Source organism: Macaca fascicularis, chromosome 20 (genome assembly GCF_037993035.2).
Source record: "Macaca fascicularis isolate 582-1 chromosome 20, T2T-MFA8v1.1".
Taxonomy (NCBI): domain Eukaryota; kingdom Metazoa; phylum Chordata; class Mammalia; order Primates; family Cercopithecidae; genus Macaca; species Macaca fascicularis.
This window is the reverse complement of record NC_088394.1, coordinates 45,415,002-45,429,038: the sequence shown is the minus strand read 5'-3', so window position 1 is coordinate 45,429,038 and position 14,037 is coordinate 45,415,002. Positions and strand designations below refer to the sequence as shown.

Sequence of the window (14,037 nt, the reverse complement as noted above, 5' to 3'; positions counted from 1 at the left end):
TTTGCTACAGTAGCTTGCAGGCTATCATTTCAGAAACATTCATTGAGTTTTTACCAAGTACAGGGTCTGAGATCATGGGGTACAGTGGAGAGCTGAGATGAGGTCCCTGTCTTGTTGCGCTGATGGTGTCATGAGGGGCAGTTGACCATGGTGCATCAACAACCAGGTCACTGCAAGTTGCAGGACGTGCCGAGTTGACACCTCTGCAAGGTGCAGAGCGATGCTGTGATGGGAGTCTGTAGTCAGTGGACAGGAAGCCTACTCCAGGAGGATGGCTCTGATGTGGAGAAGCCCCGGGAAAACTGGGGTGTGGGGGGTGTGCGCTATCCACCACTCTGGATAGCGGGAGTGCTGCTGGGGGGGAGGAGGGGGTACCGGGCTGCGGTATTTGGGGGCCTGGCAGAAGGTGGTGACTGAGGCTGTGGGCCAGCAAGAACCAGACCATGGAGGGCCATTTGGGCTGTGGTCAGAGCCTGGATGTGTTCTGGGTGTGAGTGGGACCCGCCGGGGAGTTTAAAAAGCAGAAACCCTTGTACAGCTCTGCCTCCTCGAGGAGACAACCCAGACTGTGCTTCACATTGTTTTCTCAGCTTTCCTTTGCCAGAAAGGGGGCCTTCAAGGGGCCCTTGCTTCCTGGGCAGGTGGGGCTGCTGGAGGGACCCAGCAGTGGGGTGAACGTGGGGCAGGTTAGCCACACAGGGTGGGGAGCAGAAGGCCAAAGTAACAGTAACTGGCCTCTAACCGCTTAGCAGTACACGGTTAGTGTCAGGACTGGGGGGTGTGTGGGGGGGGTGATTTGAGGGTATCCATGAGTGTGTACCTGCATGAGGTTGTAGGGTATCCGTGAGTGTGCCTGGGGTTGTGGGGCATCCATGTGTGTGTGTGTGTGTGCATGTGTGCGCATGGGATTGTGGGGACCTGTGTGTGTGTGCACATGGGATTGCGGGGTATCAGTGTGTGGGGAGGGTGTGTGTGTGTGTGTGTGTGTGTGTCTGTGTGAGACTAGAGTATTTGTGTGTGTGCATGCATATAGAGTGGGGTGTGCACAGTAATAGGAACGCTGTCTTGGCAGGCTGCTTTCGTAAGCACCCCGAGGGGCTGCCCCTGTACCATGCCTGGCCTCTCCTTTTCCCCATGGGACACTGTGGAGGGTAGAAGGGAGGGCTCTCAGGTCCTTTGAAGCAAGGAAGGTATGGGGGTTACTTATGGTCCAGATTCTTGAATGCTGTCATGTGGCAAACTCTGATGCTGGTGTCTCCAGATGGCCCATGGACAACCACCGAGACAGTCGTGTTGAGCATCCTGGGTGGCTCTAGGAAAGTGGGAATTTTTGGTCTCCCAGGTTTGCCAGCACCTGGCGCACCCAGAAACACTTGGGCTGGCTAGGTGGGACATGACCATGAGGCAGCAGAACCCAGGACATGCGGATAGTTCTGTCTTAACAGAACTTCATCCTCTACCCTTACTCTCTTCATCAGAACTTAACCACACCGAGTCCCGCATCCCAGCCCCTTGGGTGAGGATTCAACTAATGTTGGGCCATCTGCTGCTTAATGGCGCCACTCCCCACCTCACTTCAGGGTGTCTGGGGCTTCTAGAGGCCCAGAGGTCTAAAGCTGGTGGCCCGACGGCCACATTCGACCTGCAGATATGTTTTCGTGGACTTGCATAGTGCTTTAAACATCTAGAAAGTTTATGGATTTATTTTACGTCCTTTTGCCCCCAACTTTTATTTTAGATTCCGGGAATACATATGCAGGTTAATTACATGGATATATTGCATGCTACTGAGGTTTGGGGTGCGACTAAATCCATCACCCAGGTCGTGAGCATAGTACCTCATAGGTAGTTTTTCAACCCTTGTCCCCTCCCTCCCTCCCAGCTCTTTTATTCCCCAGTTTCTGTTGCTCCCAACTTTATGTCTGTGCACACCACAGTGTTTAACTCCCACTTATGAGTGAGAACATGTGGTATTTGGTTTTCTGTTTCTGCGTTAGTTCACTTAGGATAATGGCTGCTAGCTGCATCCATGTTGCTGCAAAGGACATGATTTTATTCATTTTTAAGGATGCATAGTATTCCATGAGAGAGAGAGATATATATATATATACACACACACACCCCACATTTTCTTTATCCATCCCACTCTTGGTGGGCACCTGGGTTGGTTTCATATCTTCACTATTGTGAATAGTGTTGCAGTGGACATATGAGTTCATGTTTCTTTTTGGTGGAATGCTTATTTTCCTTTGAATGCATCTGTAGTAATGGGATTGCCAGGTTGAATAGTAGTTCAATTCTTAGTTCTTTGAAAAATCTCCAGACTGCTTTTCACAGTGTCTAAAGTAATTTGCATTCCCAACAACAGTGTATTCCCATAAGAAAGTTTATATTTAAAAGAACCTACATTTCCAATTTTCTTGCACAACCAGAAGCAACACTGGGCCCATATTCACGTGTGGCAGTCATTGCCTAGAGCTGACAAGTGCTGCCTTTTCTTGACAAAGTTTGAGTTCTTGGGGCTGACACAGACCCCACTGGGTCTTACTGCTTTGCACCTGGCCTGGGCTGCATTTGTCCACGGTGTGAACCTGATAACACCCACACCCTAATCTAGAGGCCTCCATCCAGACTTGCAGCTACATGTGGTCAAAGGAATCCTGCTCACTGCAGACAGATCTCCTGGGATTCACCTGCTCTTTTTCATGACATAAACATTTTCCAACTGTTGGTACCCCTGCTGACAGGTGCTTCCGTCTTCCCAAACTGTTTCACATGCATGATCTTCTTTGACCCACACTAAGAGCGGCAGATATACTTTGAAGTAGATGAGAAGAGTGAACCCTTTTTTGGTTTTGAGAACCCATCCACCCAATAGCCTTTTTTTTTTTTGAGATGGGGTCTAACCCTGTGGCTGGAGTGCACTGGCACGATCTTAGCTCACTGAAGCCTCAAACTTTTGGGCTCAAGTGATCCTCCCACCTCAGCCATCCGAGTAGCTGGGACTACAGGCACACACCACCACACCCACCTAATTTTAATTTTTTTGTGGAGATGGGGTTTCACCCAGACCGAATCAAACTCCTGGCTTCAAGTGATCCTCCCACCTCAGCCTCCAAAGTGCTGGGATTCCAGGCGGGAGCCACTCACCCAGCTCCAGTGCCATTTTTTATGGAGTTTCGTAAAAAAATGGGCTCTTCCAAGGCTTTGCAAGAGGTACACTTGATTGGATTCCTGGCCCAGCAGCATCAGGTTGGGGTCCCATCTTTTAGGGGTCTGATTCAGGCTCTTTTAGGGCAGGAGACTGTACCAATTCTTGTTTGAGATGAGCTGTTCCCTGGGGGCCTGGTTCCAAGCAGGCTACTGTGCTTAGAATGGAGTTCACAGTGGCCACAGGTTGACAAGACCAGTGCAGCATTCCTACCCAGGAGGGGGCCAAAAGCCACAGAAGTGAACTTGTGGTCACCTGGCACATTGTTGCTGGGACCCCCGACTTTCAGTCCCGAATCTGCTGCTAGGTACCCTGTCCCCAAGGGGCTTAGCCACTGGGTGTCCCCACCTTCTTTGGAGAAACAGCGGCAGTAGTGGGGGGTCACATTCACTCAGGACTCGGAGTCAGGCATGGACTCTGTTGCTGAGGAGGGGCGAGTCGATAAGCAGCCCTGGAAGCATTCCATCTTCCTTTGCTTGTGACGACAGCCATAAAACTCTCATTTTCCCTTGCACGGCTGCTATCTAAAGTCTCACCGCTCACCTGATTTTCTGCTCACAAACAGACCGACGGGGCCCATTTGCATTCTGAAGTGCAGTTCCCCTGAGTCCCTGTCCCTCCAGGCAGATATTATTAGTCCCCTTGTTTTGTTGGGTGACTCTGAATGGGAGCCTGTTTACGGGCTGGGTTCCTAATAGAAGACTTCGGTTCCCTCCTAATAATCTATTCCCTGGTGGGTTTTATTATAAAGTACGGGCAGTACAGAACCTGCCCCCTTGGGAGTTTATTGGGCTTTCTTCTTCCCCACAATATTTTCTCCCACGTTTTCACATGCGGGAAGAGTTTCCCGCTCATGGAACTGATTGTTGACCAAACCACCTGCTTTGGTCTTTTGTGTCCTGGCAAGAGGGGGTTCACAGAGAGTGGGGGGCACTCTCCTCCCCGCCTCGCCTCCATAGAGCATCTGGAGAACACAGAAAACCCAGATCCAGTTGGCACCAATAAAAGGAGTCTGGGTCAGGCTGTGTGGATGTGGCTCTTTCTTGAATGTTACCCCAGGTGACTCAGGTCGCTGCATCTGCTTCTGCTATTGGTTTGGCAAGGAAGCTGCAGAACCCCCACCTCGAGCCAATCCCCTTGCTCCTTGGAAGTTGGAATCTCCCTCTAGGCCGGGAGTTCCGGATGAATTGAGGCTCTCACATAAGAGACAGCTTCCCTGGCTGAGCGTTGCAACACTCACTTCCTGCTGCTCCGGGGTGGCAGACGACAGGCTGTCTCACTGTCTGGGAGGCAGGGACGGGAAAATCTCATGCACATCCCGTGCATGGAAGAGCTGCTGCTCCCTCTGCCATAGGACATCTCAGGGCTTTGTCCAAGGCCAGTGGGCCACCAGCTTCACTCTGAGGCTAGGGATGGGTGTCACACCCACTCGGGCAAATCTTGCCCTGCCCTCTGAGTAAACGAGGCAAACCCCGGCTTGCTGGGTGGGGGCCATGGGAGAAGTGGGGTGTGTCCACGTCATAGCCTGGGTCCCGGGGGAGTGGCTGCATCACCGGGCAGGCATTTAGAGGGAACCTTGGCCATCACTCACTCCTAATTTTAATGACGTGCATTAGCTAAATTGTGTTCTGAGTATTCATTCGGCGCTGTTTATGGTGTGCTCTCGAGTACGCTTACCGTTTGTCAGAAGTGCAAACTAGTGAACATATGAGCCTTTAAGACAGGCCATCTGTTCGTCTTAGACCCTTGGACGATTGTCAAACGCTTCTAAAAATAAGTGCTCACAAGCAGAGAGGGGCTGCCCAGGTGATACACAGCAGATAGGGGAGGCAGGGCTGCCTGTATCTCTACCCTCCCCAAAGGGAAAGAAAGAAAGTGTGGGGGAAAAGGGGAAGGTTTTCCAGGGAACAGGGGATGGGAGCAGAGGGAAACGATGGGCGAGAAGGCCCTGCTGACACACCTTTTTGACTGGAGGCATGAGCATCTCCCTGTGTCTTGCCTCTCCTGTAACTCCACAGCTCAAATACCTTCGATGGCTCCCCATGGTCCAGATTTAAGGGCAAGCTGCCTCGTCTGGCATCAAGGAGCCTCATCAATAAGGCCCCCTCCTTCCTCTCTAGGCTGGTCTCCATGGCACATACCCTGTGCTTCTGCCAGGCTGAATTATTCATTGTTCCCCCAACATATGCTGCACTTTTCACATCTCACAGACAGAACAGTACGATGGTGAAGAGTGGGCTCTGCAGACAGACTGCATGGGTGCAGACCCAGCACTGCTGTCACCAGTGGCAGGACCTGGGCCTCTCTGCACCTCAGTTTTCTCATCTGTAAAATAGGGATGATGAGAGTATTTAATGCACAGGGCAGTCATGAGGCTTAAATGAGTTCATATGGGTGGAGGTTAAGAATGGTGTCTGGCACACAGTGAGTCCACGATCAGTGTTAGCGGTGATCACGCTCAGTGCCATTCCCACCTTCATGCTGTTATCCAGGTGGTTCATTCTGCCTGGAAAGCCATCTTTCGAGCTCACACACACACAGCCAGTGCAAATCCCCACCCAGGCTGTCCTTAAAGGGCAGCTAAAAGGCCAGCTTCTTCCTTAAGCATCTCCTATCGGAAGTCCTCTCTCTATAGTCCTTAAAAGGCCAGGATTGTGCCTCACTTGCTCTCTTCCATCCACTGTACAGGGCCAGGTGCCTTGTTTGCTAAGTGAACAAATAACGGGACCCAACTTCACGAACCCTGTCGAGCATGAACATGGCTGCCACCTCAGTCTCAAGGGCTACTTCTTCCCCTGGGAAGGGAATCTCTCAGTGGTTAAGGCGCATTCTCGGGCTTGGCCCCAGCTCCTGGAGAAAGTAAGTTGTAAAGCCAGCCTTGTGAGAGCCACTGTGGCTGGAGCCTGCCAGGGAGTGGCCAGTGGTAGGCAGTGGGGAGAAGGGGGATTGGCCACAACCTGTTTCCCAACTGGAAATCATAGTGAGGTGATGTGCGGGCCAGGTGGTTCTGTAGGTGGGGCCGGGAGAGCAGAATGGGATGCTCTGGGTGTGGGGCTGAGTGTTCCTGTGCCTTCATATGCAGTAGGGACTCAAGGACTCAAGAGCCAGAGCCACAGCCTAGTCTCCAGAGAAGAGCCAAGCCTTCTTTTTTGCCTCTTCAGGGTCTTCAGGGTCTATGAGTTTGGCCGTCGTCACCCTCACCATGAAACTGTGAGCCCCTCACGGGAGGGCGCTGGAGCTTCTTAACCTGTCTGTGCTCAGTGCCCAGCCCAGGGCCTGACAGACAGGAACTCAGTGAACGTCTGTGGAAGAAATGGATGAACGGATGGACGGATGGATGGATGGATGGATAGATGAATAGATGGGTGGATGAATGGATAGGTGGGTGGATGGATAGATGAATAGATGGGTGGATGGACGGATGGGTGGGTGAATGGATAGATGAATAGATGGGTGGATGGATGGGTGGGTGAATGGATGGATGAGTGCACACCTACTCCATCCCTGAGACTGTCCTCCCCTGAAGATATGGCATTCTGTTCCTGAGGTGGGGAGGAGAAAGCAGTGATTTGTGGGTACAGGGGTTCTAGACAGGGGGGATTATGGGGAGGGGATAATGACGCCTGTTGCTCCATGGGCCGGACCATCCAAAGTTCAGCCATCTCAGGAGTGTTCTTAAGACCTTGCCAGCCCTTTGGACACCCAGATGGGGAGGGGGAGGGGTACAGCTGGTCAGTCCAGGTGTACCCCTCTGTGAGGCCCTCACTGTAAGCCCCAATCGTGCCTGGTCCCACAGAAGCAGCAGGGACAAACAGTCCCTCTGCCATGGAGCACCCTGCTGGGTCAGGAAGACCAGAAGACAGTCCTTATGCCACAGAGCATCCTGCCAGGTCAGGAAGACCAGCACAGACACCACGATGGAGATCTGCGGAGCATTTACTGTAGCCAGACCTGGGACGCATGCGGGCATTATCTCCTGAGTCCTCAGGGCATGTGTATTAGTCTGCTTTGTGTTGCTATAAAGAAATACTTGAGGCTGGGTAATTTATGAAGAAAACAGTTTTATTTGGCTCACAGTTCTGTAGGCTGTACAGGAAGCAAGGTGCCGCCGTCTGTTTCTGGTGAGGCCTCAGGAAACTTCCAATGATGATGGAAGGCAAGGGGAGCCGGTGCGTCACGTGGGGAGAGAGAGAGATTGCAAGGAGGCACCAGACGTTTTTTAACAAGCAGATCTCGTGGTAACTCATTGCTGCAGGGAGGACACCAAGCTGTCCATGAGGGATCCTCTCCCATGACCTAAACACCTCCCACCTCCAACACTGGGGATCCCATTTCAACACGAGATTTGGAGGGGACAAACATCCAAACCCTATCAGCATCTTAGGAAGAGGGCTGTGTTATTAACCACCCCCAAAACCCGGAGGTCATGGAACTTGCCCAAGGCCATACAGCCAGTAAGTGGCAGAGCCAAGATTCAAACCCAGGGCGTAGCCCATCTTGGCCCACTAAAGCTTCCTGCCTGCCTTGGGGTTACCAGGGCAGTGGCTAGCAGCAATGGGGCACTTGCTAAGAACAAGGGAAGGTGCTAGGATTTTACAGACAGTGTCATCAGAGTAGCTGAGAGCCAGGAGAGGCAGCTAATAGGGTGTGTGGAGAAGCTCTTTTTGCTTTTTGCAGCCGGCATGCTTAAGCCCCTCGTGTCTCTCCCACCTGACACGGCGATGGGTAGGTATCACGGGGAGACCAGGCAGGTCCCACGCCTAAGCAACAGAGAGTGGAGCCAAGACCTTGAGAAGCAATCCTGGGCTTCAGACCGGGGAGAGGCACACAGTGTTCCTGTTTGTGACTGTGTTGGGCATGGAGGTGCGCTGAGCCAGGGCCCCCTCCTGGGGCGGGCAAAACTGAACCTCCAAGGAGCCCATTCACTCTAGTGTGTGGTGGTGCTTTGGGAAGGACAGTGCAGCCACCAGGCTCTGTGCTCCGTCCTGCTCCTTCCATGCACAAAGCATTACCCTGGATTGGGTTCCGGATCAGGATCATTTTGCTGCTGAATTCCCAGCCACAAGCATAGTGGCTCATTGGCTCAAAGATGAATGAATGAATGAGCAACCATGTAAATGAATGCTGGGCTTCTTTCCCTCCAGAGGCTGAGGGTGTGTCGGGGAACCAGTTCCTGAGTGCTCTGCTGACGATTTGCACAGAGAGGGCTCTTTTTGTGGGTCTCAACAAGACCCAGAGTAGGCCTGCCCCCAGCATAGGCAGCACACAGGTTTCTGTGCCCAGGCCCATGCCATCCCCTTGGCCACCACTGTCTTGTGTCCCTGGCCCCGTGTGCCAGGCAGAGGCTCCCCAAACAGGCTGTACCAGACATCTCCATCCAGGAGAGCACACAAGCTCTGCCGAGTGGATGGATCGAGGCTGCAAACCATTGCTACCCACCCCCTCCTGCTCTCCCGTTTTATTTTTCTCACCTGCTTCTCTGGCCCACACCTGTGTCTCCCTGGCAGGCAGCGAGGCCGAGTGGATGCCAGTTCTCCCTCTAGGCATTTTCTAGTCCTTCCCTGGGCCCCTGTCTCCACCCCCGGCCTTTATGGTGCTGGGAAATGTTCATCTGTGGGGTGGGTAGCATCTTTAAAAAATTATTTTCTTCCTTCTCTAAAGGGGCTAAATATAGCACAGGCATAAACAGAGAAAGAGACATTAAGGCAGAATGCCCTTGTGAGAACTATGCTAGATGGAAAGAACTCTTTAAGAAGGTTTGCTGAACCTCCCTACGTTCCCCAAACCACAGCTTCTAGCCGTAGGGGACGGACCGCGGGTTCTTTCAGGGTTATTGAACTGTGCTGATTGCAGTGGCTATCCAGAGCTGCTTTGTGTCCTGGTGTTGGGTGACTGGTGAGTCTTGGGGACAGGGGTCCCACCACCCCCTCCACCTGTTGAGATGCTGCCCTTGGCCTATGGAGGAGCTGGTGCCCTCCTTGGCCGAGCACCTGGGCACCTCTGTGCCCCCCACCACCATCACACAAACTGATCGGGTGGCCTTGACCAGTTCCCTAGCTGAGCTGCCAGCTGCACCATTAATCTCACAAATGTTTGGGTGTCTGTGTCTAGCCCCTCTAAATCAGGCCTCTCAAGGAGTGGGCCCAGCTGCTGTCTTGCCCTCCCCCTCAATGTGCCAGCGCAGAGCAGAGCATCCAGCAGGTGCTTAATAACGTAGTGCTGAGTGAATTCTAATGGCTGATCCCCTTGGGGCATCAAGTTTTGACATTTCCATCTGCTGTGACATCCTGGGCTTTTGTTCCTGTCACAAAACTTCAGGGAAGGAAGTTTTATCCTTCTGTCTCTGAACCCTCTAGGAGGAAGTTCTTTCTTGAGTCTAACCTCAGAGCCCCCTGCTACTGCTATTTAAGTGGGCAGGCACACTGTGGCTTAGCCATGGCATAGGCTTTCTGGAGTTTTCCTCACCAGTGGTCCCAAGCGTGGGTTCCAGCCTTCAGCACATCTGCACCAGCAGTGCCCTGGTGAGCCAGTGTGGACCACGTGTTTCACACCGACCCTGTTCTTGGCATCCTGGCAACAGGCTGCTTCATTCTCCAGAGATCCTAGACACCCCCTATGCCCATGTTGGTAGTGGGTGGTCCTTGGGGATTTTGTGGAGACGGAATATCATGTCTGGTTTTCTGTGGTCTGTGAAACAAAGTCTATGTTTATTGGTACTCAGGGCCTCCACTGTCCATAGGCCATGTGCCCACCAGCCTTCCTGTGACTTCTGTGCTGGGACCTGTGCCTGCATCTGCCACTTGGATTCTAGGCTCCACACCTCCATCTCTGCTGTTCTTTCCTCTTGGAGTATCCTCTCCCCTTTCCACATATCCACATCCTACCCATACATTCATTCATTTTCCTTCCGTTGATTCATTCACAAATACTGCCTGAGTGTCTCTTTTGTGTTGGGCCCTAGGAACCATGCTTTGAGGACAAGAAAGAGCTGTCCATGTCTCCCTTCATCATGTCACCTCTCTTCCTCTTCCCTTTCCTCCCCCTAATAAAGAATGACCCAGCCACACCAAGATAGCAGGAGCTTTTGACTGGCGGTTGGCAGGGTGCGAAAGTGCCGATCTCCAAGTTGCTTCTGGGCAGCTGTGCCTGCTGGGGATTGGAGGCCCAGGGGTATGGTCAGGACAGTGCATGCCCAGCCCTGGGTCCTGAGAAAGGAATTGCCACCCCCCTGTGCGCAGCTCAGCAGAGGAGGTCAGTCTAGCTCATGAGAGGTGTGTGGCTGTGTGGGAGGTGGGCTGCAGATGCCTGGAGAGGTCTGCAGGGAGGGGAAGTTTCCATATGCCTAGAGGACTCTGAGAGCGGCTTGGCTGGGAGGGAGGAGAAGGGAGGCGGGAACTGAGTCAGCAGAGGCTTGAAGCTAGCAGGAGGATGGCTGCGGAGTGTGGATTCGGCTCCCCACAGGACTAGCTGGCTGTCCCTGCACAAGTACAGGGAGAGGTGCCTCGGCTGGAGGGTGCGGGTTCCCATGGAAACCGCCGGCATCCCATCTGTGGCCTCAGACAACCTGCCTTGCGCCTCTGGGTCCCTGACACCCCCGACTGAGGTGTCAGGCCTGGCCGGCAGAGGTGGCGCTGTGTCTAGTGCAGAATGCGGGTGATCTGCAGACCGCGGTGCCCATGGGGTACAGGCCCTGGGAAGCCCGGCTCCCCTGAAAAGCCCCTTGCTCTCGTGGATTCCAGCCGTCTGGTTCAGTGCACTGTGCTTCCAACCTGGGTGACCTTGGGCCTGTAATTTTTGCCTTCCTAGGCCTCAATGTCTTCATCTTAAGACGCCCCACCTCGCAAGGCTGTTGTGAGGATTGAAACAGTGGTGCCTGCCACGGCACAGAGCACGCATGCCCGCCAAGCTCCGGCCGTGCGCCTGCCTGGCCCGCACGAGCACGAGGCTGTCGCTGGCGCTTGGCGCTGCGGGCATCTGCTGGGAGGCAGGCGCGGGCTGCCTCTTCCCGGCCAGGAGCTCGCAGGAAGCGTCGGTGACATCACCACGGGGGCCGCAGCCTTCGCAGTGCCCGTCACGGGAAGGGGCTGCGCGGGGCCCAGCTCCGGGGAGCAGGAGTGGCCCGTCTCGGTCCCGGCCCCGGCCCTGGCCCCGGCCTCCGGACTAGGCTGCTGGCATACCCTGGTCGCCCTCGCCGCGGACCCGAGCCCAGGAGAGACGCGGCGCCTCTGCTGACCCCTGGTGGTCAGCGGCACAGCTGCAGGAGTCGCCAGGGCCTTGGAGGGCGCCCAGAAGGAGCCTCTCCCTGGGATCTAGGGTCCTGTGCGGCCCCAGACAGGGCCACTCTGCCCCTGGTGGATGTTGCCTCCTTTCTCCAGGTGTCATGAGGTGGAGCACCACCTAAGGCTTTGATGAAATGGGTCTAAATTTGGAACACGAACCACTGAAAAGAAACAAAAAGACTGGGCTTTCAGATGCCAAATCCCACCCCTGGTCCCAGGCCTCTGGCTCCTGTGAAACAGATGAACCCTGCTGGCCCCCTCTGGCTAGCAGGGGGAGGAAATGCCATTGGCTGTAATGAGAGGGAAACATTTGGCCACAGGGTCCAACCTGGGCCCTGGATTCCTAGGTGCGTTGGGCCAAACTGCACTGAGTCCCTGTCTCTGGTTGGGCCATTGCCATGCGACCAGGCAGGCAGGCTCCCGGAGCCCAGCAGCAGAGGCTCCTCCCGCATCCTCCTGCCGGGTGACCCATCCCCTGCCTGGGCCGCAGGCACCACGGCCTCCCACTGCCCCAGCACGCCTGTGCCCGCTCGGGTGTTTCTTGGCCGGAGAGCTGCACAGCACATCTGCTATCTCCCTCTGCTAGGCTCGGAGCAGCTACGGGGAGGACTGAGAGGGGGATGCAAGGGCAGCCTGCAGGCTATCAGAGTTTCCTCCTCATCATTAGAGGAAAAGGGAGATGGAGAGGTGAACAGGGATGTTTTTAATTCCTGCCTCCTCCCCGGCATTTCCCCTTTCCCTCCACCTTGCCAGTCCCCGTGGTAAGACCTGAATGGTCTTTAAAAAAAAAAAAAAAAAAGCAAAAAAGCCAAAAAACAACATATAGGGAGTCCAAGTTGGCAGTAACAAGAACCTATCCCCAAGCCCCAAATCAACGTGGCGTCTTGGCAGCTGCGTCCCTGGAGCACTTTTTCCTTGTTGCATTTTGTTTTGTTATAATCGAGACGCTTTTCTGCGGCTCCCGGCGTAAATGCACTGAGTGGGAGGGACGAGCATGCTCTCCATTCTTCTCCTTCATGTGTGTCTCCTTTCTTCGCCTTTGCAGAACCACACGATGAGCCAGCACGCACAGTGAGGGATCGCTCAACAGGACACCTCTCCGCAGAAGGCTTGCCGGAGACGCCGTGGGGAGGGCCATTTGAACATTACATCCAATCAAAGTGTCATTTGCAACCCAGATGTAAAACTCTAATGATTTGGCCATGAGGCGCTGCTATTATAAGCAGCTGGAAATGAATATTAATGGCAGAGATTAAAAGTATTCCATGCTCAGTATTTTTTATTGTCCTGCTACAGCTAGTGTGCTTTTAGAGTTTCCGCCGCAGACGACATTTCTAGAGTTAGAGAAACCCGCTTTTTAAGGCTATTGTCCTTTGTTCCTTCATGTATTATATTGATAGTTTAAAAAAAAAAATTAGTGTGATTTTTTTTCTTTGCTTCTTTTTTTTTCTTTCTTGTTTTTCTTTCTCCCCCTTCAGTTAACTACTTTTTAATTGCAATTCTAGGTAATTGTGCATTGTGATGTGATTGCTTGGCTATTGTCTGAATATTTCCTTTTAATTTTTTAATTAAAGACTAATGCTTTGATTGGATTTGCCAGTTCACCGGACAGTGATTAAAACTATGTAATGAATATAATCGGTTTCAGTGCAACTGGATGGTCTGCTTTTAAATGTGACTTAATCTGACTGCAGTAACTAGTACAGTTCAATAAAGGGAATCCATGCGATTAGCATCCGGCTGCCTGGTTCTCTCCTCCCCAGCCTAGGGCCGCGTGGGGGGCTGTCAGCTCCTGTGAGGTGTGTTCCCCTACAAGTTCCTGTGGGCTTGCATACGCCCTTGGGGACCTGCACACCATAGACTCTGCTTCCCTTGGAAAAGAATCGTAGTAACCTAATGCACGCAGACTGGACAGGCTGGCAGTGGCCATAGAAGTCAAAGCAGAGACTCCTTAATGATGGAATACCCTGATCTTCCCACTCATGGATCGGGAAGCAGAGGCCCAGGGGTAACGTGCAGCTTTCCCAAGGCCACGCAGCAGGTTGGTCACCATGCTCATCGCGATGTCTTCTTGGTTTTCCCTTCAGGGTTGGCTTTCCCCTGTGTTGGATACTGGCAGGCAAGTGGTTAGCCCTTCCCTCGCCAGGACTCCAGGTGGCACTTGGGTTCTGAGGAGATGTGTGATTGGGGACCGCAGAGCAGAGCCAAGTAGGAGCCGCAGGTTCCCAGTCATAGAGATCAGTGGGATGTGAGAGCATTGAGACTGGTGGCCGGGGCCAGGTCTGGAGTGAGGCAGGTAGGGGCCTGGGGTACATTATTTCAGGGGGCACTCACTGTCACAGCCCCCTTACACCTGCAAGTGCTGGGAATGAGTGTCCTCTTGCATTTTACACTCTAGGTACCTTGCTTATTTCACCTACTCCTGGCCCTGCTGGCATCCCAGGGCCCACCCAGCAGCCTTGGTCTCCAGGCTGCCTCCATTTTACTTCCCACACCTCCTTCATGCTGGTGCTCAGCTGACTTGCCAATCAGAGGCCGGAACTTGCA

The 14,037-nt window shown here is 53.4% G+C and overlaps 1 protein-coding gene across 12 annotated transcripts in view; it reads left to right on the top strand.

Moving 5' to 3' along the window:
* Nucleotides 1-13,225, top strand: part of ZNF423 (zinc finger protein 423) — a 364,477-nt gene extending 351,252 nt beyond the window's left edge. For all 12 annotated transcript variants that reach the window (XM_005591872.4, XM_065537122.1, XM_065537121.2 and 9 more), the window contains one exon: nt 12,536-13,225. In XM_005591872.4, coding sequence (XP_005591929.1) covers nt 12,536-12,565 — 30 coding nt within the window. In that variant the 3' untranslated portion in view covers nt 12,566-13,225. The remainder of the gene's footprint in view (nt 1-12,535) is intronic.
* Nucleotides 13,226-14,037: the final 812 nt, after the last annotated feature.